This window comes from Sciurus carolinensis, chromosome 7 (genome assembly GCF_902686445.1).
Source record: "Sciurus carolinensis chromosome 7, mSciCar1.2, whole genome shotgun sequence".
Classification (NCBI taxonomy): domain Eukaryota; kingdom Metazoa; phylum Chordata; class Mammalia; order Rodentia; family Sciuridae; genus Sciurus; species Sciurus carolinensis.
Window position 1 is genome coordinate 8,946,475 of NC_062219.1, and position 27,497 is coordinate 8,973,971.

Genomic DNA, 27,497 nt, shown 5'->3' on the forward strand with positions numbered 1-27,497 from the left:
TAGGCAAGTGCACCCCCGCCCAGCCTCTGGTCCCTCTTCTGTATGCGACTGCAATGCCAGAAAGCCTCCCGTTGCTCTTAGATGTGCCACCTGTGTCAGAGGTTCTGTACCAGATGGCACAATTGCCCGTGGCTGTTGGAACAAAACTGAAGAATTTGTGGATCGACTTGTCCAAATAAAACTTGGCAGAATGGCCTGAGTTGCCGCTACCTAGATGAAGTCTTATGGGAAGGTGTGGATGTGTGGATGCACTAGACCTCAGCTTGGTTCCTGAGTTCACTTTCTGCAGGTTGCCGGGTCATTACCGCCACCCTCAGTAAAAGTATTCCTTATTCTACTTGATTTTTCAGAGTTGTGTGGACTTTGAGTCAAATATGAACCCGATTCAGAATATTAAAATAGTACATTTTAAGTGTCCATTCATTCCTGTTAATGTGCTTTATTTATTTGCAAAATAGTCAATATCCCTCTTTTATGGTGGTTATTGGCTTTGCTTTGAGATGACATTTTCTTGGTGTTCTCACACTTAGAAGTGATGAAGATTTGGTCTGAACTCTCCTTTGCCTAGAATCTGGCCTTTTCTGCTCGCCTTGGCCAGGCAGGAGCTGTAGATCTCTTGAGCTGGTGGTTGGGTTTCTGAGTGGTAGCCGGTAGAGAAGGGAAGCGTAGCTGGGCGTTGAGCACGTGGTCGCTGCGTTGAGTTTGTGAGGGAGCCATGTTTGTTGGAATATCTAACTTTGTCACTGGTTTTCACATCTCTGGTGTGTGTCCTGAGGACCATAATTGAGAGAGATGCTTACTGGACTTATTCTATGCATTGTAACAGCCTTTTTTAAAAAAAGTTATTGCCAACAAGAAATGAAAGAAACTTAGGGTTTTATATTTTAGGGTTTTATATGATTAAAGACTTTAAAACGTGTCTCATCTTGCTTTTCTGTAAACCTTATTTCTTCAGTTTGTGGACTTGTGGGAAACACCCTTTTCTAAAACCTGGCGAGTCGTGCCTCCCTTCTGTCGCTGCCAGTGAGCTTTCCAGGCATCGGATGTATGTCGCTGTGTCTCTCAGCCTTCGAAGTCTGGAATGTTTGGGGGAAACGCTTTGTAAAGACTGGGTCTGTCCCTGAAGGAGGAGGAGCATTTGGCGAGGACACAGGGACCTCTGGGCTGCTCGTGGACTGGGTCTGTCCTTCCTGCAGCTCCCCCGTGTTAGGAAGGGTCCTGTGGGGTGTCTTGCCGCTCTTTCACCCCGTATCTCCTGATGGATGAGAAGCACATCTCTTAGCTCTAGGCGTCACAGTTGCTGTGGGGCTCTGATGTCTTCCTGTGAGGTAGTGTCGTAGCCAGATTTGAGTGTTTCCATGGGCTTAGTGGATCTGGGTGAGGACTTTGGTAACTGCCTCGAGATCCCTTTCGGCAGCCTCGGAAGCACTCCCCTGGCCTCTCTCTTAGACTGCCTCGAGTGGTCTCAGTCCTGCAGCCACTCCTGCCTCGCTTTCCTCCTATGTGGGGGTGGACCTCACGTCCGCACTGGTAGCACGACGGACTGCTTAGCGTGCCACCGTTTCTACTATCCACTCACTGCCATTTTAAAATAGCTGCGTAGTAATCTACCACGTTTGGTCTCAGTCCTTTCTCCATTTCTTCTTATTTTTGCTACTAGGGATGGAACCCAGGGGTGCTTAACCACTGAGCCACATCCCTGCCCTTTTTTTCATTTTGAGGCAAGTTGCTTAGCGCCTTACTTAAGTTGCCAAGGCTGGCTTTGAACCTACCATCCTCCTGCCTCAGCCTCCCCAGCTGCTGGGATTACGGGTGTGCTCACCATTTCTTTCTTCAGTGGCTAGGTGGTTCCTAACAGGGCCTGGGCCTTTTGACTTCCCTCTGCACTTCTTGCTGCTGTGGCGTGAACCTTGTCCCTGGTGCCTCAGGAGCACTGTTGTCCTCCCTGGGTGGGTGCAAGGGTCTTGAGGGATACATGGAAAAATACACTATAGTTAGTTAATGCGAATGTGCTTTAAGGAAGCAGAGACCTTGCCCTTGAACCCAGACTCCGTGCGCTGGCTGAGACTGATCACAGCCAGGGCCTGTGGTGTGCTTAGTGACCAGCATGAGGGTGGGTATGAAGAGGAGCATGAGGCTGCCGCCCTGCGAGTGGCTCTGCGCCTCCGCAGGGACTCGGGGCTCGGGAGCAGGAGGAGAGCACAGCCGGCTCACCTGTGCGCCTTGCTTTTCAGATCAACGTGCGGGTCACCACCATGGACGCGGAGCTGGAGTTTGCCATCCAGCCAAACACCACCGGGAAGCAGCTCTTCGATCAGGTTAGTCTCTGCCCTTGAGAGAATTGCTGTTTAGGAGGAAAAACATGTTTTGCAGCGGCGAAATCACTTTGCTGAGGGAGTGGCCTTGCTGGCTCACCGGAGGTCATAGGTGAGAAAGATCTTGGAAGAGCTAGAAGCCCTGCGCCAGCCAGGGGAGCATCCCCAAACACCCTTAGAGCCGGGAGAGTTCTACCAGATATGATTAGTGATGCTGATATCCGTTATGTGGTTTTTCCTGGTAGTAGCTGCTTCAGACAAATCTCGTCTTAACGGCTCAAATCCTCCCCCGTCAGGGTGAGACATGAAATCATTCTTTGGCATTGTTTTCGTGGCCGTACGTCACAGGTCAGCAAACCCTCCCTGCAAAGGGTGGGTAGTAGACGTTTCAGGTCTGCAGGTCACAGTTGCTGTCCCGCGTGTTCGCCTGGCCGTTGTATGTTGAAGCGGCCATAAACCTGTGAGCAGATGAGCCTGGCATGTTCCAGTAAAGGATATAGGGATCCTGAATTTTCACTCGCGCCTTCCGACCCCAACCATTTAAAAATAGAAACCCACCTTGTGGGCTGAACAGTGGCAGACCCCCAGCCATGGCCTGCTGTCCCCGCTTTATTTAGAAACCCCTCTTCTGCAGATGTGAACTCGTGTCATGGCCGTGGAGCTGCCCAGCAGACACCTCGGGCCGGTTCTGGACGCACTGGCCCTGTGGCCTCTTGTTCTTCCCTGATACTCTGTTGTGCGTTCTGATGTCTCATAACAGCACTTAAAGTGACAGGTCTCCAGCAGGCGGACCTTGCTTCGGAACGCTCATTTGGGGTTAGGAAGCTTTTCCAGCATGTTTGAGTCGACCCGTCAGATGGAAGAGGGTGGCACCTCCAGCTCCCACCTCCCGGGTGGTCTTGGAAGACCCAGTCCTCCCCCTGCCTGCCTATTGCTCCTAACCTTACGGAGCAAGTGGCGTGGCCAGGTGTGAGGGAAGCACCTGAGATACCCTTGTACTGGCTTGGGTCACTGCAGGCCTGGCTGCGCCTCAGCACCTCCGTGAGCTCCCTCGGGCCAGCGGAGGCTCTTTCTTGAGATGGCAGCATCCAGTTCCTGCACCCACCAGAAACCCGGGGTGGACGTCAGGGTTTGAATGAGACTGGTGAGCTCCACAAAGCCACGCTGCTTCCCTGCGGACCAGGGCCAAGCTCCGGACAGTGGGCCAGCTTTTCTGGGCTGTCGATTCTGCTCAGGGCAGGGACCCAGGGGCACGGGGCCAGAGGTGGGTTACGAGACTCCAGAACCAAGCCTGCTCTCCCGAGAGCCCCACTGGCCACAGCAGTGTTCCACCGTCGAGCACCAAATCCAGAAATGTGAGGGACTGGTGACAGGGAAACCTGGGAGGAAGAATTCTGGCACACTTAGAGGTTCCAGTGGCTCCCAGTGCCGGGTCAGATCTCCAGTGAGCGAGTGCCTGGGTTTCTGGCTGGCCCTGCAAAGCTGGGGGTGCCCGGCATGCCCAGGCTGGCTCTGAGGGGTGGCGACAGCCAGTCATCTTGACTGCTGTCTTTTGTTTTGAGATCCCACCTGGGTCTGCTTCACCTCCAAAGGATAAAGGTGATTTACTGCTCTGAGTTAGGCCGGATTTAGGGCAAAAATCTAAAGGTTTCTCCTGGACGATGATCCCAGAGTAAGCCGAAGGGAGCCACCGCACCCCGTGTGCTGGGTGGCTAGGACCCGTCCCCAGCAGTGCCCTGACTTCCAGTTTTGGTTCTGCCTCCAGCCAGCGTGTCCTTGGTCGCCCTCTGAGCACCATTCCTCACCTCTGAGTAGTGGGGTTTCCAGTGTGTGACTGGACTCCAGGCCAAAGCTCCAGTTGGCTGGGGAGTATCTTGGCAGATCTGGGGCCGGACAGCTCCTACTGCACCTGCCGGAGCAGCAGGATGGTCCAGCTGTCGCTCAGGGTTGAGTAAAGTGGACACATTGCTGCCTTTTCCTTCCAAAACCTGTCACCCAAACAAGCCCCTCCAAGGCAGAGCCGAAGACTCTACCCCACGGTTGACAGGCAAAGCAAAGGTCCGGGAAGGCAATCGTGAGGGGGTGGGAGGGCCCAAGGGATGGTTTTTGGAAAGCACTGAAGGAGGAAGGGCTGTTAATTCTAACTTGTCGTTTTGGGGAAACCATGGCGATAGGGTAGACATTTGACACAAAGACACTGAGGACCGTTAGGCTGAAAAGAGAAGATTCCTCCAGTAAAGAAGCACAGGGGGTCGGGGCAGCTCGGGCCGGTTTCAGCGGAGGGAGGGTCTTGGCTTGGCTGCACAGGACGGCTTCAGATGCAGGAAGCGCTCTGAGCTGTGTCCTGAAAGATGGGCAAGCCCCATACTGATGGAGAGGAGGGTCAGGTGGGCGGGAAGCTCCCAGCTGCCTCAGTCCGGGCTGGGAGGACGAAGTGAAGACTAAAGCACCTACCGTGTCTGCAGGGCTTCCCTGTGCAGCTTGGAAGCAGCCCCAGCCAGCGAGGTGCTGGTCTCTGGGGAGCAGGGAGTTAGGATGGGATGGAGACCTGGGCTTGCTCTCTGCCCTCATCTGCCATAAAGCTGGGAGACACGGGGCTCCCCAGAGACCTGGCAGTGGGGCACTGGAGTGCATTTCCTTCATGTCGTTCCACAGTGAGGACCCTTGCGTGTCATCCATCTGCCCTGTGTTTTGGGATATGGGGGAGGATGAACAGCTCAGCTCTTACTAGCATTTAATGAACAGCAAGCCTCTGGCCCCTGCAGTGAGGAAGCAGGCGCAGATCCAGCTTTTATTTGAAATTTCAGGTTCTACTTTAAGCAAGTGCCTGTGCATGGTTTTGAGGGTGTTCTCTCCTCTCTCTTTAAATATGAGAGAAGTCGTATATTTGAAGAATGGTAACATTTTTCATAAAGGTGTGATACCATATGTCAAGAGATTTAAATTAGGTGTCAGAGCCACTGAACTCTGTTTGATGTCTATACACTCAACTACCTCTGCTTTTGTTTCCAAGACACCCTTGAGAATAACCAGCTTGGGGCTGTCCCTGTCACGCACCATAGGAGACTGCTTTTCCTAGTGTGGGGCATTTTTAAATGTGACATCTTTGATGTGACCTAGGGTTGGGCTCTTAACCCAACTGTATCAGAATTTCACATTTCTGGAGTCCTCAAGAGTGCTCGTCACCGCCACCTGCTTCCCTTGGTGGCAGCACCCCTGTTCATGGTGGGCCTGGGTCCCACGGTACATGAGCTTGCCACAGCCCAGCCCGGTGGTGTCCACCCAGGCAGCATTGTGCGGAGTGGAGGGAGGAGTGTGCCCTTGTGAGGTTTAACGATAACACTCATCAGGTCAGATTGATATACATCATTCCTGGCTTTGGCAACGGCCGTATGGGTAGCTGGTTACTTGAGAAGGTACTGCTAGTGGACTTGACTATGCAGGCATCTTGGTCTCTTGGGGACCACTGGACACGTTGTGGACAACTGCTGGTCTCTGTGGCCTGTTGGAGGGAGGTTCTCACAGCTGGGCCTCTTGCTCGCTCTCCTGCAGGTGGTTAAGACCATCGGCCTCCGGGAAGTGTGGTACTTTGGCCTCCAGTATGTGGACAATAAAGGATTTCCTACCTGGTTGAAACTTGATAAAAAGGTAAGTGAGGGTTCACTGTTTACAGGTTGGTAACTGGGTGTTGGTCTGCTCCATTGATAATAAAACTGGAGCACTTTACTCTTGTTTTTATGTTCCTTTTTATTTGTGTGAAAGTTTTTACAGACAAAAATGCTGCCGCCTTCCAGTAAACAGGGATGTGGATTGGAAATCAGACCGTGTTCCTCCCCGGTGCTCCTCGGTGGAGCAGAGGATGATTCATTGCCTAGTCTTTAGTTGACCCTGGTTTTTTTTCTTGTTGTCGTTTTGTTTTCCCCCAGTGAGATTGTTAATCTTAGAAACCATGAATCACCCACCATGTTGTAAGAACCTGTTATTGCTTTGTTTGAACCTGTGATTGATTATCTGCCAGCTCCAAAGATGGGATAATTCCACTAACAGTTTTAAAGAGAAACCATCAGCTAAATGTATTTTCTTCAAACTTTTTGAAAACTCTGCTTTCCCCTCAATGTCCCTTCTCATAACAAGTTAGGGTCAGAGCAAGGGGTACACCGTGGTCCAAGGCCAGATTGGCACCAGGGCACATTTCAGGATTGCAGGTCTGAGTTCTGGGCGCTGATGGCAGCATCCCTGGGAATGAGGGTTTGGGGGTGCAGTTTGGCAGCTCAGTGGCAGGTTTCCGGTGGAGTGTGCTTTTGACTGACCTTTTCTTGTCTTGCACGCTAAAGTTGACTTTGAGAACAAATCCTGTGACTGGCCAAAGGGCCCCTTTTGAGTCATTGTTCATCAGACTCTGTTGGAAGAGGATGTTCAGAAGTGGCGTCTGCTGCAGTGAGACTCGCCTTGTCTTGCAGGTGTCTGCCCAGGAAGTCAGGAAGGAGAACCCCCTGCAGTTCAAGTTCCGGGCCAAGTTCTACCCCGAGGACGTGTCGGAGGAGCTCATCCAGGACATCACCCAGAAGCTGTTCTTCCTCCAGGTGAAGGAGGGAATCCTCAGCGACGAGATTTACTGTCCTCCCGAGACAGCTGTGCTCCTGGGGTCCTACGCCGTGCAGGCCAAGTTTGGAGACTATAACAAAGAAACGCACAAGTCCGGGTACCTCAGCTCCGAGAGGCTGATCCCTCAAAGGTGAGCAGGGGTGACCTGGCCTGCTTGGGCACAGGCCCCTGTCCTTGGAGGTGGGAGTGAGAGGAAGCGGGGGACTCTGTCAGGGTCCAGGCACAGATGATCTTCTGAACACCATCAGGGAAGGCGCCCCCTGCCTCCTGGAGTCTGACAGGCAGCTCTCCTGTCTGGGGTCCTTGGAGTCGGGCGTCTCTTGACTCTTCTGCTGTGTGATCATCTGGGCTCTGCTGAGTCTGTCTTTATTCACCACTGGTCACAAAAGTTACCCCTTTGGGAAGAAAAGGTTATTTAAAATAAAATGCCTTTTTAAAGTTTTCCAGCAGGACTGGGTTTGTCTCATTCAAAATGCTCAGGTTAATCCTTAAAACTGAAAATGTCACACATCAGAATACAGAAACAAAGCGATTGTTTCATTTGAAAGGACCGGGGTGGGAGGTGGCCCAGGGCTCACATCTCACAGCCGTTGAGGTGACAGTACTGTGTGTGTCCTTCTCCTGCACCCCAGAGTCATGGACCAGCACAAGCTCACCAGGGACCAGTGGGAGGACCGGATCCAGGTGTGGCACGCGGAACACCGTGGGATGCTCAAGTGAGTGCCAACCTGGCAGGCGGCTCCGCTCCGAGTGGCCTCGGGCTTCCCTGCGTATCTTCCCATGGGACTCCAGCCCCAGTGCTGGTGAAGTGCTCCAGCCGGGGGAGGAGGGATGTGTCATTTTGTTCTGTTCTCTGGGGAGAGAGCAGTGTAACAGGGCTCCAGGTCCTGGAAGCGCCCCCTCTCTTCCTGGTAGGGAATGCCTTGCAAAGCTTCACTGTAGTTGTGGGGAACACTGCTCGCCTGTAACCAGAGCGTGGTGTTTCATCTCTCTGCCAAAGAGGTGCTGTTTTTACTCTTTGTGGATAAGCTCTTTGTCCTCTAAAGCACGCATACATGAGAACTCCAGATCCCAGGTAGGAAATGCAGACGTCAGCGAGCGTGGTGGAGCGGGAGGAGCAACGGGGGTAGCTTTAACGCAGTTCAGTGTGAGAAATGGCCGCTTCCCCGCCCCTGGCACTGCTGCCTGGGCCCTCCACCCAGGCCCTGCAGCAGCTCTGTGCATTGTCCCAGCCTCACAGGTGTGGCTGCAGGTTGGGCCTCACAGGTTTTGTGCCCCAGAGTTTCTGACCCAAGAGTCCTTTGTTGGGGGAAATGAACTCAGAGCCTACAGCAATGGCTGCCAGGAGGAGGGCAGGGGCCTCCCGAGCTCTGTGTGCCCCAGAAAGGGGAAGGATTTTGTCTAGCAGTAGGGTTTAGAAGAAAAGTTCATATTCCCTGGAAGCAACTAAGACAGTCAGTTTTTCCAGCATGGGGTAGATCTCGGTCAGGGTCCAGGACAGCAGGGACCCCATCCAGACGCTGCTTCCAAGCCGCCTGGTCCTAGGTGCCCAGCTATTTCCAGCTGCCTGGGCCTTGCCTGCCTGTGCTCCGCTCACGGCTGTCAGCCCGTCCTGCCCGACTGGCCTCGCTTCTTAAGCACTGGTGGAGGTTTGCTGGGTGTGGAGCCCACCGGCGACGATGCCCGTTTGCCTTCCCGTTAGAGACAGCGCCATGCTGGAGTACCTGAAGATCGCTCAGGACCTGGAAATGTATGGAATCAACTACTTCGAGATCAAAAACAAGAAGGGAACAGATCTCTGGCTTGGCGTCGATGCCCTTGGACTGAATATTTATGAGAAAGATGATAAGTGAGTTGAACTTTGTAGCTGTCTTTAGCTGGCGGGGTCGTGGGCCTGGGAGCAGGTGGAGGGTGGCGGTTCTGTGGGAGGTTAATTCTGAAGTCGTCACTCGGCCTGCAGTGTGACGCTTCAGAGGCTTTTGGACCGTGCTTGGTGGCCTTCTCAGGCCAGCCCAGAGGCACACATCCTCTGTATGGGCTGCTCAGCAGCACAGCTGTCGGGCAGGCTGGGGAGGGCCTTTCTCTTGCCACAGCGAGAGGGGCAGCTGCGGGAATCCGTGCCCCTCCTGCCGAGGCCCTGGCCAGGGTGGACCCTTGGCTTAAGACTTGAGCTGATCTAAGTGAAACACTGGAGGGTTCTGTGAACAACAGCCTGTGTGTGCCTGATGAGCTGAGTCCTCTCGGCCTGCAGAAGGCGTCTGATGGTTTCACAGGACTCTGGTGTCTGTGGAGCAGAGCAGCATAAGGAGAGCCGCCTGGCGCCGGGGGCAGGACTCCCATTGCGTGGGTGCTCGTGGCCCCTGCCAGGGGCGGGGGTGGGGCCTGGTGGTTCCCTGAGCTCAGAGTACAGGCTGAGGTTCTAGGTGCTTCTGCTCAGAAGCTTTCTGGATTTAAGAAGCAGAAGGAAATCTGTCTCCCCTTGGGAAGACCAGAGACGGGCCCCTTGGGCCCCTACTCTAGTGTCCTGCAATCCTCCTTTCTCTGAAGGGCTCCCCAGCAGACCCTGTGGGGCACCAGGCTCAGGATTGGAAGGCAACTGCAGCTCTGGCAGAGAAGGTGTGGGCAGCAGTGCTCTGGGGGCTCCATGCCTGGCCTCTTGGCCTGTGTGTGGAGCGGAACGTCCCACAGACCCAGGATGCACTCGAGTCTGTGACTCGGGTCCTGATTCGGCAGACCGTCTCTTTAGGTGACCTGTCCCCATCTCTCACTGTGGCCCACCCCTCCCTGTTCTCCAGTGCTGCTGCTCCCAGCCCCACACCCCTCCACTCCCCAGAGCCTCTCTCTGGGGTTGCTGAGGGGAGGACACTGCCTTGGACGGACGACGGGCACGTGGTCTGTCACTCGTCCAGCCACATGAGTTCTTGCCACCACCAGAGCACAGGTGTATGTCACTGAGCAGGACCCACGCCCCACACCCTCCCACTAGTGCCAGAGGGGACCCTGCACACCGGTGGAGGCAGGCTCTGTTTACTTGGAGGACTGGCACCCACCAGGGACGGACTGGGTCCGTCACACCCTCGGGGAACCCAGAGGAGCACTGCCGAGGGCTTGTGGTTCCCTCCCAGGTGTGCTGGCTGCAGTGTTGCTGGAGAAACAAGGACAGAGGAGTAATGGAACTTTGGGAGCCAGGCCTCAGTCCTTCCTGAGTTGGAGGCTGGAGTCTGTTAGTGCAGGTGCGACCAACCCTGCAAAAAACCAGAGAGAACCTCACGTCCTCGTGGGAAACTGCCTCTGTCTTTGAACTTGTTTCTTGAATGGCCAGATTTTGTAACAGAGCCATGGCAGGGGCTGTCCAGACTGGTTTTTCAAGCTGCAAGAACAGACATGGGCAGGGACTTGCTGATGTCAGTTTGTGACCAGCCTAACCCGTAGAAATGCTCCTTTCTCCCAAGTAAAATCTGAGCTTCATACCCCCTCAGTCCTGCTCTTGTCCCCCAACCCCAGCTCAGCAGCACGGTGGTGGCTTTCAGGTGGCCTCTCCCCACCGCAGGCGGGGTGTCGGGCATCTCCCTCCCTCAGCTCCCCCGCCCCCCAGGGCACCCCCTCTCTTCAAAGAAAAGCACTTAGTAGATATTTAGCCAGTTAATAGGCCCGGCTTTCTTCATTCTAACAGATGTCACAGCTTGGTTGGTGGCGACCCTGGCTGCTGGGTGTTGAGCTGCCCTCTTTACCACTAGAACTCGCAGTGAGAATTCTCCATACATGGTTCAGGGGAGAAATCCGATATGTTGAGTGAGTTAAGCTATAAGAGATTTAGTGCATTCTGCAAACAAACAAATACATCTTTATTTTACCCTTTTTGGTATTGTTTTGGCTCAGACCAGGAAGTGTCTCCTGGGCTCCCCTTTTCATGGTATAGTTAGCCATTCCTTGGGAACACAGAGGACTGAAAGCATTTCTCTCTTCCCCTCTCCTTTAACCCCTTAGCTCTGCAGAGGAAGGGAAGGGAAGATACCTGTTCCTGGACAGACGTGTTGGCTTAGGGACAGGAAGTCCCGGGGAGCTGGGCTGGAATTCTCCCCATGCAGACCAGACACAGGCACTGAAGGAAACCAATCCTATCACCCAGTTCTTTAGACCTTTGAAAGCATGCCCCGCCCCACGTTGCCCTCCTCCTGCCCAGGTCCCTGCTTCATGAGAGAACTTGTTGGCGGGCTTCCAGGCTCCACCCCCCTCCACGGAGAAGGTGGGGGCTGGCGGACGTTTGGAAGCCAAAGGGGCGAACAGAGCATCTTCGCCTTTAAACCCCTCACATGTGGTTACTCAGGATGGCTTGCTGGATCATGTCTTTCTTCGATTCCACGTCACAATACATAGCCCAGGCTTCCACTTGACACATTTCAAAGTAAATCACAGCATCTGTGTCCTGTCCCCAAAATAAAAATGGAGATCACTTGCTAGAGCTCTCTATATTTTGATGTGAAATTTAAGTACAATGTAGTCTTCAGTGCTCATTTGCTGACAAATAAACATGTCTGTAAAATTCAAAATCCTGTCAAGGCATAGGAATATCATCATCCTCAGCTGCAGATTTGGAATTTAAATTATTCAACTATTCATTCCTTCATTTTTAAATCATTTCTTACTTCTTAAAAGTTTAAAAAATAGCATAGAAAATTCCCATATACCCTTTACCCAGCTTCCTCAAAACACTGACATTGTATGTAACCATAGTCCCAAGTACCAAAATCAGGAAGTTGATGTGATTTAAATCTAAATATATCTAAACCTGGTTTCCATCCAAGTCTTTTGTTGGTCTAATGCTGGTTTCTGCCCAGGACCCTGTCCCAAATCACACCAATGTTTAATTGTCTTCTCTCCTGTCTCCTTTGATCTGAGACGGGATCTGCAGTCTTTCTCATGGCCTTATATATCTGAAGAGTACTGGTCACTAACTTTTTTTTTTAAATAGGTACCAGGGATTGATCAACCACTGAGCCACATCCCCAGCCCTATTTTGTATTTTATTTAGAGACAAGGTCTCACTGAGTTACTTAGTGCCTCCCTGTTGCTGAGGCTGACTTCGAACTCACAATCCTCCTGCCTCAGCCTCCTGAGCGCTGGGATTACAGGTGTGCACCACAGCGCCTGGCTGACCACTGACTTTTTATAAAGTCCCCCAACTTGGATTTGCTGATGTTTGCTCCTTTTAAATTTGAGGCTTGCCCTTCTGTGCTGCCTCACAGGGCCTCCTGTGAGTCCCTGATGGCACTGACCACAATCACTAGGTTTCTCCACTGTGGCTTCTGTCCTGGCTTTCACATCCGACAAGTGTATTTCAGGGAGATTCTGTGAAACTATGTAAATATCCTGATTCCTCGCTGTCTTCTATTCTAGCATCCATCTAAGAGACTTGTGTGAAACAGTTATTACGGTGGTATTTGAGAAATAGTAGTTATTAAAAAGCACCTTTTTACAACTATTAGAATTCTACTGTGAGAAGCCAGTTTCTTTTCTCCATTTATTTACTCAGTTATTTCTATTAATACAAATTCCTGAATGTTTATCTTGGTCTCCGGGTTGTGATCTGTTGGTCGTAGTATTTACTGCATGCCTGTAGGAGCCCCTTGCAGTTGGTGTTCCCTCTCCTGTGACCTCCTCATTCTCTGAGTGTTTTCTTACCTCCTGGAACAAGATGCTGCAGCCCTGGAAATGGCCCTTTCTCCAAAGCCCTCCAGGTTGTTATTGGAGAATCCCACTTTTTTTTTTTTTAATGTGTTGCCCAGCAGGGACACTTTCAGTATAAATGCCGTAGCTGTCTTCTGGGTGGACCGTGTTCGTGTTCTTTATGTGATGTCTTAAAAAAGAAAAAGGAAAAGAAGTCCTTGTAGGCTTTCATTTTCCAACTGTGGTCTAGAATTAAAGGAAGCTCTTCATCTCAGAAGTGAGTCACGACTTTCATGTCGAGCCCTTGTCCCTCGACACGGCAGTTACGCTTATGAGTGGCTGTGGGTGGTTGTGTGAGGTTCCAAAGTTTTCAAAGGACAGATTTTCCAGACACACCAGAAGGCAGAGGCTGGAGGCCCTAGGAGCCCAGCCCTGGAAGGACAGATGCCTGTCTGGCTCTGAGGCCCAAGTCTTTGGGGCATGAGAAGCTCTTCTGGGAGACTGTGTAAAGGAGGGAGCCAGAGGGCAGAGCCCGGCCTGTTCAAGTCCCAAGAGCTGGGAGGTGACCTGGCCTGCGGCTAAGGAGTGGGCGGCAGCCATTGGCTCTCAGCTCTTTAGCCACCAGGTCTGGGGACGGGGCTGAAAAGCAGCAGCTTCCACCTGGTGTTCTCCCGCCTCTCCACGTCAGGAGGACGCGGCTGAAGACGGTGGCAAGACCAGGCCGTAGCTTGAGTTCCACCCGCAACAATAAAGTAACCAAAGAGACTCCCCGCGAGACATCTTACCAGCGTGCCATCCTCTGAGACAGCCGTGACGAAGGGTGTGTCCCAGAGCCGGGCCTGTTCAAGTCCCAGGAGTTGGGGAGGTGGCCTGGCCTGTGGCACGTAGACAGGGCCAGTGTCCTGCTGGGCTCCTGCAGGTGCACCACGGCTGCTGTGCCTGAGAAGCCACCTGTCAGGCTCGGGAGCCCGTGCAGCCCGCAGAGGCTGCCTGCTGCCTTAACCAGGCTCTGTTGCCATCACGGCCTGCGTCACCATCGTTCGGGCTTAAACCCGTTGGCAGGCAGTGAGTGCGCCCCACTCTGCTGTTCTCTGCTGGAAGTTAGGTTGTGGGAAGGGACAGTTGCATTGCAGGATCTGAATGGTGTTTGGGTTTGTGGCGAGTCGGGTGGGAGGGGCGCGGTGCCCGGGGGTCTGCAGGTGCTGTGGGTTTTGCTGGGCGTACTCATGAGAAAGCCGGAGGTGGGCTCGGCGTAGGAATGGTGTTGATTGAGTACGACATGCTTGGGCTCTTTATGCCATTTCAGGGTCATCCTGGGAGTTGGACGGTGACACAGGGCAGTGTCTGTCCAGCGGGAGAACGGGCATCACTAGGAGGCTGACCCAAGGGCAGGCGACCCACCAGGCCCCAGGCCTGTGAGCAGGCAGCTGCTCTGAGGGCTTCCTGGGTTGAAAGCAGGACGGGCTCTTGGCCTGGCTGGTTTTCATGAAGTGATAGCACGGTGGCTTCATGACACTGAGAAGAGTCTGTGTGGCGGGGGAGACGGTGGGAGGAGGAGGGAGGTGGCGAGGGACCATCGGCCGACAGGCTGCCTCAGGTGGCTCTTGGGTGCCAAGTTAAGGGCCGAGTTCACATCGTGGACAATGGGAACGGGAACTGATCACAAGCAGACAGAAGGAGAGGTGGGTGGGATGCAGGTGCAGGGACAAGGTCAGATGAGGGACCAGGAGGCCTGGGTAGGGCCTGCAGCTGATGCAGGATTACCAGCCCTGGGGAGTGGATCCTGTCAGTTGCCCCAGACAGACATAAACTCTAAGAAGTGGGGGGCATGTCTGTCATAGCCCCAGCCACGTGCCGGGACGCAGGCTGAGTGGGCAAGTAGACAGTACCATGGCCACAGCCCCGGCCACGTGCCGGGCCGCGGGCTGGGTGGGCGAGTACACGATCGTGCGTTATGCTCTGTGGACCAACTTGGGACCTCCGGAAACTGAGCTTGCAGAAGTCCGAACTAGATTGGCAAGTCCCCTGAAGTCCAGTCATGCACAGGCACGTCCATCTAACCATCGCCTCTTCTATTTTTAACCTCAGGTTGACCCCAAAGATTGGCTTCCCTTGGAGTGAAATCAGGAACATCTCTTTCAATGACAAAAAGTTCGTCATTAAGCCCATCGACAAGAAAGCACCTGTAAGTTCAAATGGATTGTACCCTGGTTACTGCTCATCATTCTGACAGCCAGGACGAGTTCTCTGCAGAACACCCAGATTTCTCTAGGTGCCACAGAGCAGTGATGCCTGGAATTCCCTGTCATCGAAGGCCAGCATCCTGGGCTGTGGCTGACCATTGCAGAGGGAGAGGTCCGTCAAAAGCTAGCCGGCTGTCACCCCTGAGTTTCCACTCTTCCTCACAGAGAACAGGGCAGTTCTGAATCGTTGACCTTTCAACGATGAAAATTTCTCCAAAAGCTGTGTTTCTGTCTGGGCACGCTGGCTTGTGACGTGTTTGTGTTGGTGTGGAGAAGAGCTGCCTGCCCCTGCCCCAGGCAGACCTGGGTGTGGACGTCAGGGAGGGGACTCTCACCAGCTTCTCCCCTGTCCCGACCAGAGGGCAGGCTATTACCGCGATCTGAAGGGCCTGATTGCGGCTCTCAGAGCTCCCCTGAATTCCCCAAGTTAAAATCCCAAATGTACCCAGAGCCTGCTGTTCCCCGAGATATGGGGATGGGGATAAAGATTTTGTTTTCTAATCAGAAACCTGATTCTTTAAAAAAAAGAAAGAAAAAAAGCCACTTGAAATTGTTACCGTCCTTAGAGCCTGCTCTGAATTTTACCAAAATCATAGATTGGGCAGGACTTTGTGTTCTCATGTCCTGTTTGTTCCTTAATCGCTGTATTAGCTTAGAGGTGGGCATGGGCCCTGGTCCAGACCCTGAATGTCCGTGGAGCCTCTTGGCTTCTGAATCGTTGACCTTTGCTTAGCAGTGGCAAACCCACTTGGAACTTGATGTCGTGTTACTGTCTAATTACTTTTCCCCACATGAGTCGGTTGGGTGTCATTTAGAATTGGCAGGCCTTGACATCGTTTGTGAAAGTATTTCCCTCTTTATTGAATGTGTCCTGCTGTTTGTGAACTCCTGAGTCCTGCTCCATGGGTATCTTGCAGTTCTTTAGAATCAAACCATTATTGAATACAGACTGTCGAGCTCCATAGTAACAGTTCACAGGAACATGCAGCCTCACCAGCCGAGGGTCACAGGGGCCCCGTGTTACGTGAGCTGTGAGATTGGCGCAAGTGGAAAACCAAGAAAATTCTGAAGTTTCACAGAAGAGTGCTGGCTACGCCGTGGGATGCTACTGATTTTCGTTATGTGGTTTTTAGGAATTCAGCTGGCAGTAGGGCACAAGTTCTTCCTGGGCTAGACCACTCCAGCATTTAGCACGTGTGTGGTGTGTGTGTGCATTTTTAATTTGGCCTAAGTTTAGCTTTCAAAAAGCCGAAGAATATTTTATAAGTATAAAACAGCAAGCAGAGGTGATGACTTTGCATCTGGTTGAGTCAGCACACAGACATTTACTACAGAATGGCTCTCAGTGAAGCCTCGGTGACAAAGGGAAAGGCCTGTGGCCCTCCCTGTGCCAGGCATCCAGGCCATCAGCAGTCACAGCGAAGCCCACATTCCAGGGGAAGAGAGGAATAGAAGGCAGGCAGATGCTGACGTCCCGGTGGTGATTACAGTGGTGCAGCCGTAGTGAAGAGGAAACGTGGGCTCCGCAGGTGGCGATGGGGCAGCCACCACATCGCACAGGTCAGGCGGGGGAGACCTCACTGGGGAGGCAGCATTTGCCTGGGGCGTTCGGGACCCTCCACACCTCACCAGGGCTGCCTAGCCTTAGTCTTTCGCTTTGGACAGAAGAAAGCCATATTTTCAAATTTAAACCTTTATGTAAAAGAGAGAAGAAACCCCAAGTCAAAGAGGCACAGGCCTCATCTAGTGTGACCTTGCGGAGAGCACCCACGCCCTAACATTGCAAGGAACTCACAAAGCCTGCCCTCTGGAACCAGGCAGCTCCTTTTTTATAAGCCAACTTCTGTCCTCTGCCAGGTAGCACAGGACAGTTAGCTGTGTCCGGGCTCAGGTAGGGCCTGCAGACCTGCCACCGCTCAGCAGCTTTTGAAGTGGCAAAGGATACCCACCCACGCCAGACGAGGTGGCACACACCTGTAATCCCAGTGGAGGCTGAGGCAGGAGGACTGCAAGTTCAAGGCAGCCTGAGACACTTAGCAAGACCTAAGTAGCTTAGTGAGACCCTGTCTCAAAGGGCGGGGATGTGGCTCACCCCCAGGTTTAGTCTCCAGTACCCAAAATAGAAAAAAAGAACATCTACCCAACCTTCCACTCTATGCTCTCAGGGACCCCGCTGACCAGGCACACTGCCCCTGCCCACCCCAGGTCCTGGGGCCAGACGAGAGTGGAGACTGGCCTCTTGGCAGAGTTTCTGGAAGTTGTGTCAAGGCTGCTATCGCCACCTTCTTTCCCTGGTCAGATCCCAAAGGTCTCGGATCCCTTTCTGGGCACTCGTGCCTGTTGCCATTTTTAGGGCACAGGCTCTCTGCCAGCCGAGGAAGCCGCCCAGGCCTTGTCCTGTTGAGGTTTTGCATTAGGAGGCACGGTCCTGGGACGTGGACTGAGAAACCTTGAAGTGTGAGTTTTTATTTTTCACGAAGTCAGAAACTGGCTTCCCTCAAAGGCAGTGGGAGAAAGTCCCTCTCACCTGGTTCGCTCACCGCCCGGCAGCAGACCCTCAGAGTGTTTTCCAGCAGTTGCAGGACCTTTCTCCAGGGTGGGAGAGTTCCCAGGTCACCTGCAGCTGGACCCTCGAATCCCTCAAGGGTAGTTGCTGCTAATCCGCATCTCTTTGCACATGCTGGTGAGTCACAGCGGGAAGCTGGCTGGGCAGTGTGCCCCGGAAGCCATAATGCAGGGTTGTTTTCTCTTGTGTAATAAGAGATAGGTGGGTAATAAAAATTCCTGTTTCTCCCAGCTCTGGGCTCCTCCCTGGGAAACCCGATGACTTAATAACAAGTGTGTGAAACCCCGGGGAGCCCCACCCAGGAAGTTCAGGGGCTCTGTCTCTCACCCAGGCTTTCTGGAACCAGAGACTGAGGAGCTAGCCGAGCTCTTCTCGGGTGTTGGCTAGCTGGCGGGCTCGCTCTGCGGGCCTCTGATGTCACTGGGGCGTGTCACACTGCTGCTTGGTTTCATCCCCCCCCCCCCGTCCCAGACAGCCAGGATCTGGGTGTCAGGGGACCCGTAGCTCCGAGGACACTCACAGAGGCGTTTAGAATACCTTTTGCAAGAGTCCCCAGACGGTGGGCCCTCTCTGAGCCCTGTTAACCGCCGCTGTCACCGCAGGAGCAAGGAATGGGAAGCAGGAGGGCCTGCCGCCCTCTCCCTGGGGCCTTGCAAGGTAGCAGGTCGGAAAGGGAGCTCAGCTCGCATCAGAGAGTGACTGCAGGGCAGGTCGGCCGACTTTTCTGGCGCCACAGTTGTTGCGAGTCCCCTGTGAAGAGGTTTGCTCTTCATGGCAGGTGATCAGGCACTGGCGGCCCCATTGCACGTTGATGCTGAGGCTGAGGGATGAGCAGCTTGGTCCGGTCGAGGCACCCAGATGTGACTGTGGGCATCAGACAGCTGTCCACAGCAGACGCTGTGTGAACACCTGGGGAGAGGGCTGGGTGGACGTGGGTCCTGCTCCCAGGAAGTGGATGGTCGAACAGGGAAAGATCCAGAACAAGTCGGTGGGGGTGACGTGAGAGCAGCCGCCTGCACCAGGTGTAGCAGGCACAAAAGCAGAGTCGGGTTTCTTGGGCAGGCGTGGACGGTGACGCTCTGAGCAGGAGGTGGCTCCCAGGTGTGAGGGAGTGTGCCCCGTGCAGCTGGGGGCTGTGGCGTGAGCTGCGAGGCACAGGCACCCAGAACAAGGAGGGCAGAGCGCTCCTGGGGTGGGAGGCAGAGGACAGAGGAAGCATAGAGGTCCAGGCAGCCCCAGCGAGAATGGGTAAGGGCGCATGCAGGCGGTGCCGTGGGACAGGAGAGGACAGACACCAGAGGAGGCCAGGCCTCCCCTTGGAGAGCTGCACCGACAGATTTCAGTGTGTGCAGAGATGGGCACGCATGCCCGGTGCACAGAGGCCACCAACGTGGGCATACACGCGCACCAGACACACTCGCTGGACACACGCCCTCTCCTTGTTCCTGGTACTGAGAATGTACATTTCTGGCCCATTTTCTGCCGCACCTGCCCTTTTAGGAAAGGTTCTGCATCTTCGTGAAGGGTGGGTGGGGAGCAGCCACGCGTGGCCTTCTCAGCCCGAGTCCTCCCGTTCTGTTTTTCAGGACTTCGTGTTCTATGCCCCCCGGCTGAGAATCAACAAGCGGATCCTGCAGCTCTGCATGGGGAACCACGAGCTGTACATGCGCCGCAGGAAGCCCGACACCATCGAGGTGCAGCAGATGAAGGCCCAGGCGCGGGAGGAGAAGCACCAGAAGCAGCTGGAGCGGTGAGCGGCAGAGGCCTCCTGGGTCGGGGACCACGCTCCACAGCTGGCCTGTCGGGTGACCCAGCCTAGTCCTGGGTAGTGCCTTGCGTGCTGCCCAGCCAGCCCCAGCATAGCCCTGGGGGCAGAGTCCTGGCATGGAGCTTCCCCGGGAAGTCCTAGCCCGGAGCTTCCCTGGGAAGAGTTCACTCCGAAACCCAACAGCTGGAAATGCCACCACATTTGCCAGCCTGGGCCTGCTGGCACCTAACACTCCTTGCGCCTCTTTCCTCCCTCAACCAGGCAGCAGTTGGAAACTGAGAAGAAGAGGAGGGAGACTGTGGAGAGAGAGAAGGAGCAGATGCTGCGGGAGAAGGAGGAGCTGATGCTGCGTCTGCAGGACTACGAGCAGAAGACCAAGAAAGCCGAGAAAGGTCGGGCCTCACGGCGCTCAGTGACCTGCCCACAGGGGCAGGCAGGGTCTCTCACGCGGCCGAGGGGAACTTCCAGAGCATCTCTCTCAGTTTAACATGGTACCCCAAACAGCCTGGTGGCAGAGACATAACGTGGGTATTTAGATCAGAAAGTGACCCTGTACTTCATTCACTTCCATGCTCATTGTTCCTGATTTTCCCATAAGCCCTTGAGACGAGGGAGTGAGCAGCCCACAGTTGCAGCCTGGCAGGGCAGAGTCGTGCTGCTCTGCTCCCAGCCTTCTAGACTCCTCCACGGCTGTCTGTGAAGGCCAGACCCACTCAGCACAGCTCCGGTGGCTCAGCACAGCTTGGCTGTGACTATCCGCCGTGATCTTGAGCCACATATCACCTGCCCGGGAGGGCGTTTGGTGTGGCAGGGAGATGCACGTTTCAGCGAGTGTCAGGGGCATGGGAGAGAGGGCCAAACTGAGGAGCAGCTGCCAGAGGCTTGGAGGTCGGACCCAGCCAGGGAGATGTCTGACCTCTCCGCAGTGGTTGCTGACCATCTGGAGTGAGCTGGAGACCTCCCGGGGGCAGCTGGCCGCCATCCCGGCCTCGTGGTCCCAGGAGTGGCTTCTACCCAGATCTCCCTCCACCCACCCACGTGGGAATGGAAGACTAGGGCTCTGGTCCCTGGCCTGGGGTTGAAGCAGCTCTGGCTTCGTGTTCCCTGCAGAACTCAATGACCAGATCCAGAGAGCCCTCCAGCTGGAGGACGAGCGGAAGCGAGCCCAGGAGGAGGCCGAGCGCCTGGAGGCCGACCGCGTGGCTGCACTCAGGGCCAAGGAGGAGCTGGAGAGACAGGCGGCCGATCAGATAAAGAGCCAGGAGCAGCTGGTAGGGATTGCCTGGGTTTCGAGGTGCTGAATTATAGAGAGGCTGCTTCTGAGGATCGAAAAAGTGACACCTGCCTCGTAATGACTTTCCTCCGGGGCTGTAATCGGATCTACCGGAGGCCTGTAGCGGCCACCCGGGAGGGGCCTGGGGACTTGCGGTCCTGCCCAGTCGGGGAAGTGGACGCGAGGGTGGGGTCTGGAGCCCCACGCAGGTGCGGGTCGGCACGGCCGAGCCCTGCTGACCCCGGGGAGCGGGAGGGAGGCAGCCTCACTGCAGAGGCCCCAGCAGCAAGCGTGTTGGCTCGCGAGCGGGCCTGCAGAGGATTTCAGAGGCCGCTCGGCCACCTTCCCTTCCAGGCTGCAGAGCTTGCCGAGTACACCGCCAAGATCGCCCTCCTGGAGGAGGCACGGCGGCGCAAGGAGGACGAGGTGGAGGAGTGGCAGCACCGGGTGAGTCCCTACCTCACAGCCTACCTGTTGTGGCTGTAGCCGGTGGGGGAGAGTCCAGCTGACAGGCAGGTCGCCCCGGGAGCTCCTGGGGCACTTTGCTGTCCTTGGCCAGTAGCTGCGTGCTGCTGAAGCAGATCCCCGGGAGCAGGCTCGGCTGTACACCTGCGTGAACAGCCGTTGGGGTGACCCGCTAGTCCACTCCAGCACTTTGCCCCACCACCATCAGATGCCCCTGATCAGGAACTAGTTCTAAGTCCAGGTATTTGGGACCCCTGTGACAGTCACAGAGCCTGAAGTCACCCCTTCTGGAATATACTGCAGAGTTCTATGAAAAGAACCTTGGAGGTCTCCAGACCAGAGCAAGAGCCCAGGCTTGGAGACTTGGCCATGTGTCCAGGAAGTGGGGATGGCCTCCCCTCATAGCCTTGGTCACAGTTGGGGTGAGACCCACCTGTGAGCTCCAACTGCAGTCACAAGACCTGTGCAGAGCCTGAGGTCTTCTTGCTCTGTAGGACAGCACGAGGTCTGGGTGTGGCTAAGGCCATGGACTTACCACCAGGCTTTGGGAGACCCCCTCCCCTCCTTCCTCCACCTGTGCTCACCTCTGGGACTGCCTCGTGGGGCCACCTGTAACCAGGTGCCTCCTGGCTGCTCCCCAGGTGTTTTCCATTCCCCCATTCCTGCTCCCCACCTGCTGCACGCAGAAGACTTCTTAGGTTGGGGGGAAGGTGCTCATTATAAAGTAGTGAGAAAAGCTGGTGACGGGACAGGGCAGACTGAGCGCACCCCCTGGGAGCAGCTGGGTGGACTCGGGGTGACTGTAGGGAGGTGTCAATAAGCAGCCCACAAGGAGAGCAGAAGTGCACATCAGAATGTCACCGTGCTGCTCTCCGGGACGTGGAAGATGTGGGTGTGGTTTTTGTGTGTGGTTGCTTTGTTTCCAGAAATATATACAATGAGCCTTTATTAGGGTTATAGACAGAAAAAGAGAAATAGTACTTTAAGGAACTCCCAGCCGCCGGCACGTTGGTTCCTTCCCTGCTGTGGGAGTGGGAATGACTTGGGGACCCCCCACGTGGGCGCTTCTGCAGAGCCAAGCTCACGCTATGCTGTTGAAGCTCCCAGGAAAGGAGGGGAGGAGGTTCCCGTGCTCCTCACCAGGAGAGCACGCCTGCTTCTTAAGGAAGATGGTCCCAACATAAGGGACATGGGGCAGAAGCGCTCACCTAAGTATTTGCTTTCAAAGGCCAAAGAAGCGCAGGACGACCTTGTGAAGACCAAGGAGGAGCTGCACCTGGTGATGACGGCGCCGCCGCCCCCTCCGCCCCCTGTGTACGAGCCGGTGAGCTACCACGTGCAGGAGAGCCTGCAGGAGGAGGGCGCGGAGCCCATGGGCTACAGCGCCGAGCTCTGCAGCGAGGGCATCCTGGACGACCGCAACGAGGAGAAGCGGATCACAGAGGCCGAAAAGAACGAGCGTGTGCAGCGGCAGCTGCTGGTGAGCGCGGGCGGCCGGGCGAAGCAGGCGGGCGGGTTTCACACCAGGCCACCGTGACTCGTCCCCACCGCGACCTCTTCAGCCTTCCTGTGGTAGGGGGGGCATTCCCAGCCACCCCGAGATGTCACAGGGAGGACAGGCGCTGACCGACGCTGCTTCATGTTGCAGACCCTGAGCAACGAGTTGTCGCAGGCCAGGGATGAGAACAAGAGGACCCACAACGACATCATCCACAACGAGAACATGAGGCAGGGCCGGGACAAGTACAAGACCCTGCGGCAGATCCGCCAGGGCAACACCAAGCAGCGGATCGACGAGTTCGAGGCCATGTAGAGGCCAGGCCTGAGGGTCCCGGGCAGACATGTCACACTTGGCTGTATAGCACGCTAATCTAGAAGCCCCTCAACATGTTCCAGGTCCCTTAAAAAAAGCGGTCACCCAGCAGAAGTACTCTGGGTCAGGAACCAGCAGCAGCCTCTCTGGTTTGTTTTTCCCAATCGTACGCTAGTGCCAAACAGGCCTGATTTTTATGAGAATGATTGAATCACCTCCTGTTTTATGCTTGGAGCAGGACTGAGGGAATTAAGGAAAGATTTCTGTAAAGCCTGAGTGACAAACCTCCTGCTGGCCTGTGATCCAAGGTGCAGTATCATTAAAGAACCACACGTGGCTTACAGCTGTGCCATACTTTTTCTGGTTTTGAAATGAGCTCCCATTGATTTGTTCTTGATTTCTGTGAAGGGTCCATCTCTGTATATTTGTTTGGAGGGGTGGAAATGATTTTGAAAATTGAGTCTACAGCACCCTCCCACATCCAGTGATTTCCTTTCTCCAGACATTGCGTTCTGTTGGCAAAAATCTGCAGTGGTCATTCAGAATGAACCTCGGTACAGGAGGACTCTCCGGTAAACTTTGGTTTTTTTTTTTTTTTTTTTTTTTTTTTGCTTAACAGTTAGAATACACTGTTGGACTTTATTCTTAATTAATGATCAGCTTTAGAGTATAGTATTTATATATGTGATAATATGGGTTTGTAACATTAGTTTTAAAAAGGGAAAGTTTTGTTCTGTATATTTTGTTACCTTTTACAGAATAAAATAATTACGTATTAAAAAAAAAAAAAAAAAAAAAAAAAAAACATGTAACCCCGGCCCTTGAACTGATGTGATGTGATGAGTGCAGTCATGAAACTGATTACCTGTTGTAATCACACGTGTAAAAATGTCTTCTTGTGGCATTCTTTGTGCACATACCTGCATTTTGATTTTCTAAGCTTGTTTGGAAAATACACAAAAATTCTAAGATCGTTCAGACTCCAGCCATGAAGGGACTCTGACCTATTCATCACGAGAACCTCTTTCTGACCGATTTCCATTCTCTGCCACGTCCTTGAAAAGCTGTTAACACAACAGCTTTCATGAGCTGCTGGCTCTGCTCGTTCCTGGCCCTTCTGTGCACGTTTTGTCCTTTGGGTTGTCACATGCAGACGGATCCACGCTGCAGACATGCAAAATAAAAGTTGCCCAAGGCAGCGTGCGGCTGCGGTGTCTGCTCCTGTGTGGGGGAGGGTCTGCCGGGACTCGCCTGGGTCCACACCCTCCATCCTGTGCCCTGTGGCTGGCTCACCTGTTCTGGGAAGTTTTCCACAGGAAGGGAAGGGGCACTGGATACGTACCAAGCTCATTTGTTTCCTCTGAAATGTGCATAACAAAAGCCATGATTTTTCACTTTTGCCACACTCTGGGAGACAGGGGTGACTGCTGAATATTTATTGAAATATGACCAATCTCCACATCTCGGGAACACACGAGGCTTATGTAACATGGATGATTGCTGTTAAGCACACAGACATTGAGGGACATAACAATGACCACGGGAGGCTACATAGTCCAGGGGCCTGTGTGGCCATGATCGCACCTGCCAGCTTTTGCAGGATGTCCAGTGCGGCCTGGAGCTGAGGCCTTCGCTCAGTGCAGGATGAGAGTCATATCCGTCCATAAGTTGGGGCTGGAGAGAACCTTCTGCCATTGCAGCCTTGACTGGGAACCAGGGTCTGCACCAACTGCATCCCCCTCTGACGGGAGAGAGGCGTTAGTCGGTGGGTGAGGGTGCCGCCTCAGCCCTTCTCAGAATTTTAAAAAGGAGGCCTAGCAAGAAGTATTTTCCCATCAACTGGAGACTATGAAAATGCCAACCGCTGGTGGGTTTGGGACTCCCAACTGTGTGCGGGGTGTAGGCTGTGCTGAGGCCTCAGAATGGAGGCCCTGACCTCCAGTGCCTTTCCCAGGTCTTAATGTAGGACGGTTCTGGTTTGGTGGCCGATTCTTCACTGTGGGTAGTCAACACCCTGATACAGGGGCTGGATGGCAGGGTTGGATGTGTTCATCCCTAGATGTGCTCTGTTCCCTAGAGCAGAGCTGTGCTTTGAACAGTGTCCCTTTGAAAAATTGTCCTTAATTAGCTCTAGCGCTCAGCTGGAAGTCATCAGGACTGTGCGCAGGTGTTTGGGGTTGACACTCTCGGGGGGGCACTGCTGGCAACCTGCAGGCAGGGGTGAGGCCTAGAACCCTCCCTCCCAGACAAGGGCTGCCCACACGCTGTGCCAGCAGCACTCCTGTGGGCAAGACTGAATCGTGTCCCTGTTTGTTCCACTCTCAGTGAAGTACTTTCTGAATGGCCATTTGTTTGGGCTAAGATTTTTCCTTTAAGAAAATAATCCTCTTATGATTGACAACAGAAACAAAAGCAAATACTGTGCCTGGCCCATTTTGAGGCCCATGACTTTTGTTTCTTTAGCAGATCTAAATCTGATTTAAATTGTTGAAATACTTGGCTGTATTGCCGCTCCACTGTAGAGTTAGACCTAGACGTGGGAGTTTCTATTTACGCCGAGTAGGCGATGCTACAGTCAGTTAAATCACTACCATTAGGGAAGCATCTTCTCTTGGTCCCCCTGTAAGACACTCTCTAAGGACATAACAAAGCATTGGGAGACAGTGTGGGCCCATCAGGAATCAAGCAGACTTACTTGAACCAAGTCTGGCTCCCCCCAGCAAGCGGTCGCTCATTCCAAAGATGGCCTGGTCCCAGACAGTCAGTTCCAGGCTAGACTGCCTCAACTGAGACCTGCTGACGCCATTGAACACGAAGGAGTGTTTCCACTGGGGGCAAGCTTGCTTCTTCAGCACCGGGGACCTCAGTCGCAGTTTCTGTTGATCCGGCAGAGTGAGACAGCTGAAGGAAAGACACACAGATGCTGTGACGGCCCTCCCTCCGCGCAGCCTCTCGCCCGGCCTGGACCCCGCAAGCGCTGCTTCAGCGCAAATCTAAACCAGTTAGTGTGGGAATCACAAGACCTGGCCACACGACCTGGCTAGGATTGTCCAAGTTTCTTGTTCAGCTGGATTCTGCATCAGGTATTAAGGGTAAATTGGAATTCCGAGGCTGCAGGGTCCTTACCGTAATCTGCTTACTGCCAATTGAAGGCAGAGCTTATTAGAAGTGCCTCCCAGGGACCAGGGTGCTGTGTACATGTGACCTCACTGTATACTGTTGTCAGCAAAACACGTTCAGAAAGGCTAAGTAACTTGGCCAAGGACATGCAGGAAGTGATGAGATTGGGACCCAGGCTCGGTTCTGTCTGTGACTGGGGATTTAGTATTTCAGGGTGACATTCAGTGGTGTTTGCTTTACTTTTAGAGATCCCAGCACACCTGCACTGACTGACTGAAAGGTGGAAAGTCACCCACATGACAGTTAATCCAGGGGGTGGTGTTAAACTAAGGAAATATTTGCTGAACACACTTCTTTCTTCTCAGACTTGATTTCAATCGAAACTGATTTACTGATATAACAGGAACCAACAAGATTTGGGTCTCGGGTTAAAATGTACTATCCCAAAATGAGTCTCAGCGTGCCCAAATCCCCTGAATTGTGGAAATCAGGGCCCTTCATACGTGCCTTTGGATTTTCATAGGAAAGCTAAGGCAAGATGAATTTAAAATGGCTTATATTTCTGATGTTTCCTCCAGGTTCTAGGAATATACCGTGTGTATACTAGATGACCAGTGAACAGTATTTGGTTGTACCTCATACCTACCCTTTAACAAATGAGTTTAAGGTACCGTCTGACCGCACGGGTAAGTTCTTGGCGCCCAGCACTACCAAACAGAGCTGACCATTAAGTGATGGCTGATCTGTCCCTGGAAGAAAGTCAATTTCTCTGTCAAGCCCACTTCTCCAGATGCTTTTCAGTCCCAACACCCCCAACTGACTCAATAAGAGCAGTGTTGCAGAATCCAGACCGGGAAGAGCAGGCAGGAAGAGGCATGCTTCCCCAGAAGGCTCTACTGGCCCTGCCCACATGCTAAGTGGCCAGCACAGGGACAGGAAAGCTAAAACTTCAGTGAAGCAGAAGCTCAGCGAGTACACTGGAGCCCAGAGAAAGATGGAGGTTTTGGTGTGGCTGTAGCCAGTGGATTTGGGGAAACCTGGAGCCCCAACCTGTTTCAGGGAGGTAGAGGTGACCATAGGGTGCCTGCCACTGGTCTGCTGGTGGCCCTGGGAGCTCAGAAGTAAATTTCTTCCCACCAAATAGTCATTGCACGGTGGAAATGTGCATGGACCCTGTCTACTTTGCCCACCCTCAACCTCACAAGTTCAACCTCCTAAGGGCCCTACAGGACCTGTCCTTGATCCACATCACATACAGGCAGCAGTTGCCCCTCAGACTTGCAGGTACCAGCACCTTGAGCATTGTTCTGAAGTCAGACTCCTGACACACGTGGTCAGGTGGCCCCTCTTCCAGAGGGGCTATGGTTTCACCAGAGACTGTCCAGTCTTCCCACTGGGAGGAGGGAGGCCTTGGGGATAGTGACAGAGGAATGCTCGAGGGGCTGAGGCCACCTACCTTCTACAGCCTCCTGGAGTTTTCTGGATCCTGCAGGGAGGACAAGTTTGGCCCGAACAGCAAGTTCTCCATTATTCTGAGGAACGCTGTCTTCGTATTTCTCCGTCTGTGGACACAAAAGGCAGAGCCCAGACAATTCCCCCAGACCTTCCGCACTCCTGCTACCTTGGCTCTGCCTAGAGGTCTCCGCCCCTCCCCCCTGCAAA

At 53.8% G+C, this 27,497-nt stretch overlaps 2 protein-coding genes across 4 annotated transcripts in view; one reads left to right on the plus strand and one right to left on the minus strand.

Annotated features, from left to right (window-relative positions):
• Ezr (ezrin) overlaps window positions 1-23,522 on the plus strand; it is a 43,066-nt gene extending 19,544 nt beyond the window's left edge. The window contains exons 3-14 of the mRNA XM_047557963.1: window positions 2,235-2,318; window positions 5,868-5,963; window positions 6,776-7,050; window positions 7,553-7,636; window positions 8,623-8,769; window positions 14,676-14,772; window positions 18,983-19,146; window positions 19,426-19,556; window positions 20,275-20,435; window positions 20,792-20,884; window positions 22,131-22,382; window positions 22,551-23,522. Of these exons, the coding sequence (XP_047413919.1) occupies window positions 2,235-2,318; window positions 5,868-5,963; window positions 6,776-7,050; window positions 7,553-7,636; window positions 8,623-8,769; window positions 14,676-14,772; window positions 18,983-19,146; window positions 19,426-19,556; window positions 20,275-20,435; window positions 20,792-20,884; window positions 22,131-22,382; window positions 22,551-22,715 (1,749 nt within the window). The 3' untranslated portion in view covers window positions 22,716-23,522. The remainder of the gene's footprint in view (window positions 1-2,234; window positions 2,319-5,867; window positions 5,964-6,775; window positions 7,051-7,552; window positions 7,637-8,622; window positions 8,770-14,675; window positions 14,773-18,982; window positions 19,147-19,425; window positions 19,557-20,274; window positions 20,436-20,791; window positions 20,885-22,130; window positions 22,383-22,550) is intronic.
• Window positions 23,523-24,145: 623 nt separating this feature from the next.
• The window catches only part of Sytl3 (synaptotagmin like 3), a 75,076-nt gene continuing 71,724 nt past the window's right edge, over window positions 24,146-27,497 (minus strand). For all 3 annotated transcript variants that reach the window (XM_047559383.1, XM_047559382.1, XM_047559385.1), the window contains 4 exons: window positions 27,292-27,397; window positions 26,482-26,584; window positions 25,411-25,616; window positions 24,146-24,456 (listed from right to left, as the gene is read on the minus strand). In XM_047559383.1, coding sequence (XP_047415339.1) covers window positions 24,350-24,456; window positions 25,411-25,616; window positions 26,482-26,584; window positions 27,292-27,397 — 522 coding nt within the window. In that variant the 3' untranslated portion in view covers window positions 24,146-24,349. The remainder of the gene's footprint in view (window positions 24,457-25,410; window positions 25,617-26,481; window positions 26,585-27,291; window positions 27,398-27,497) is intronic.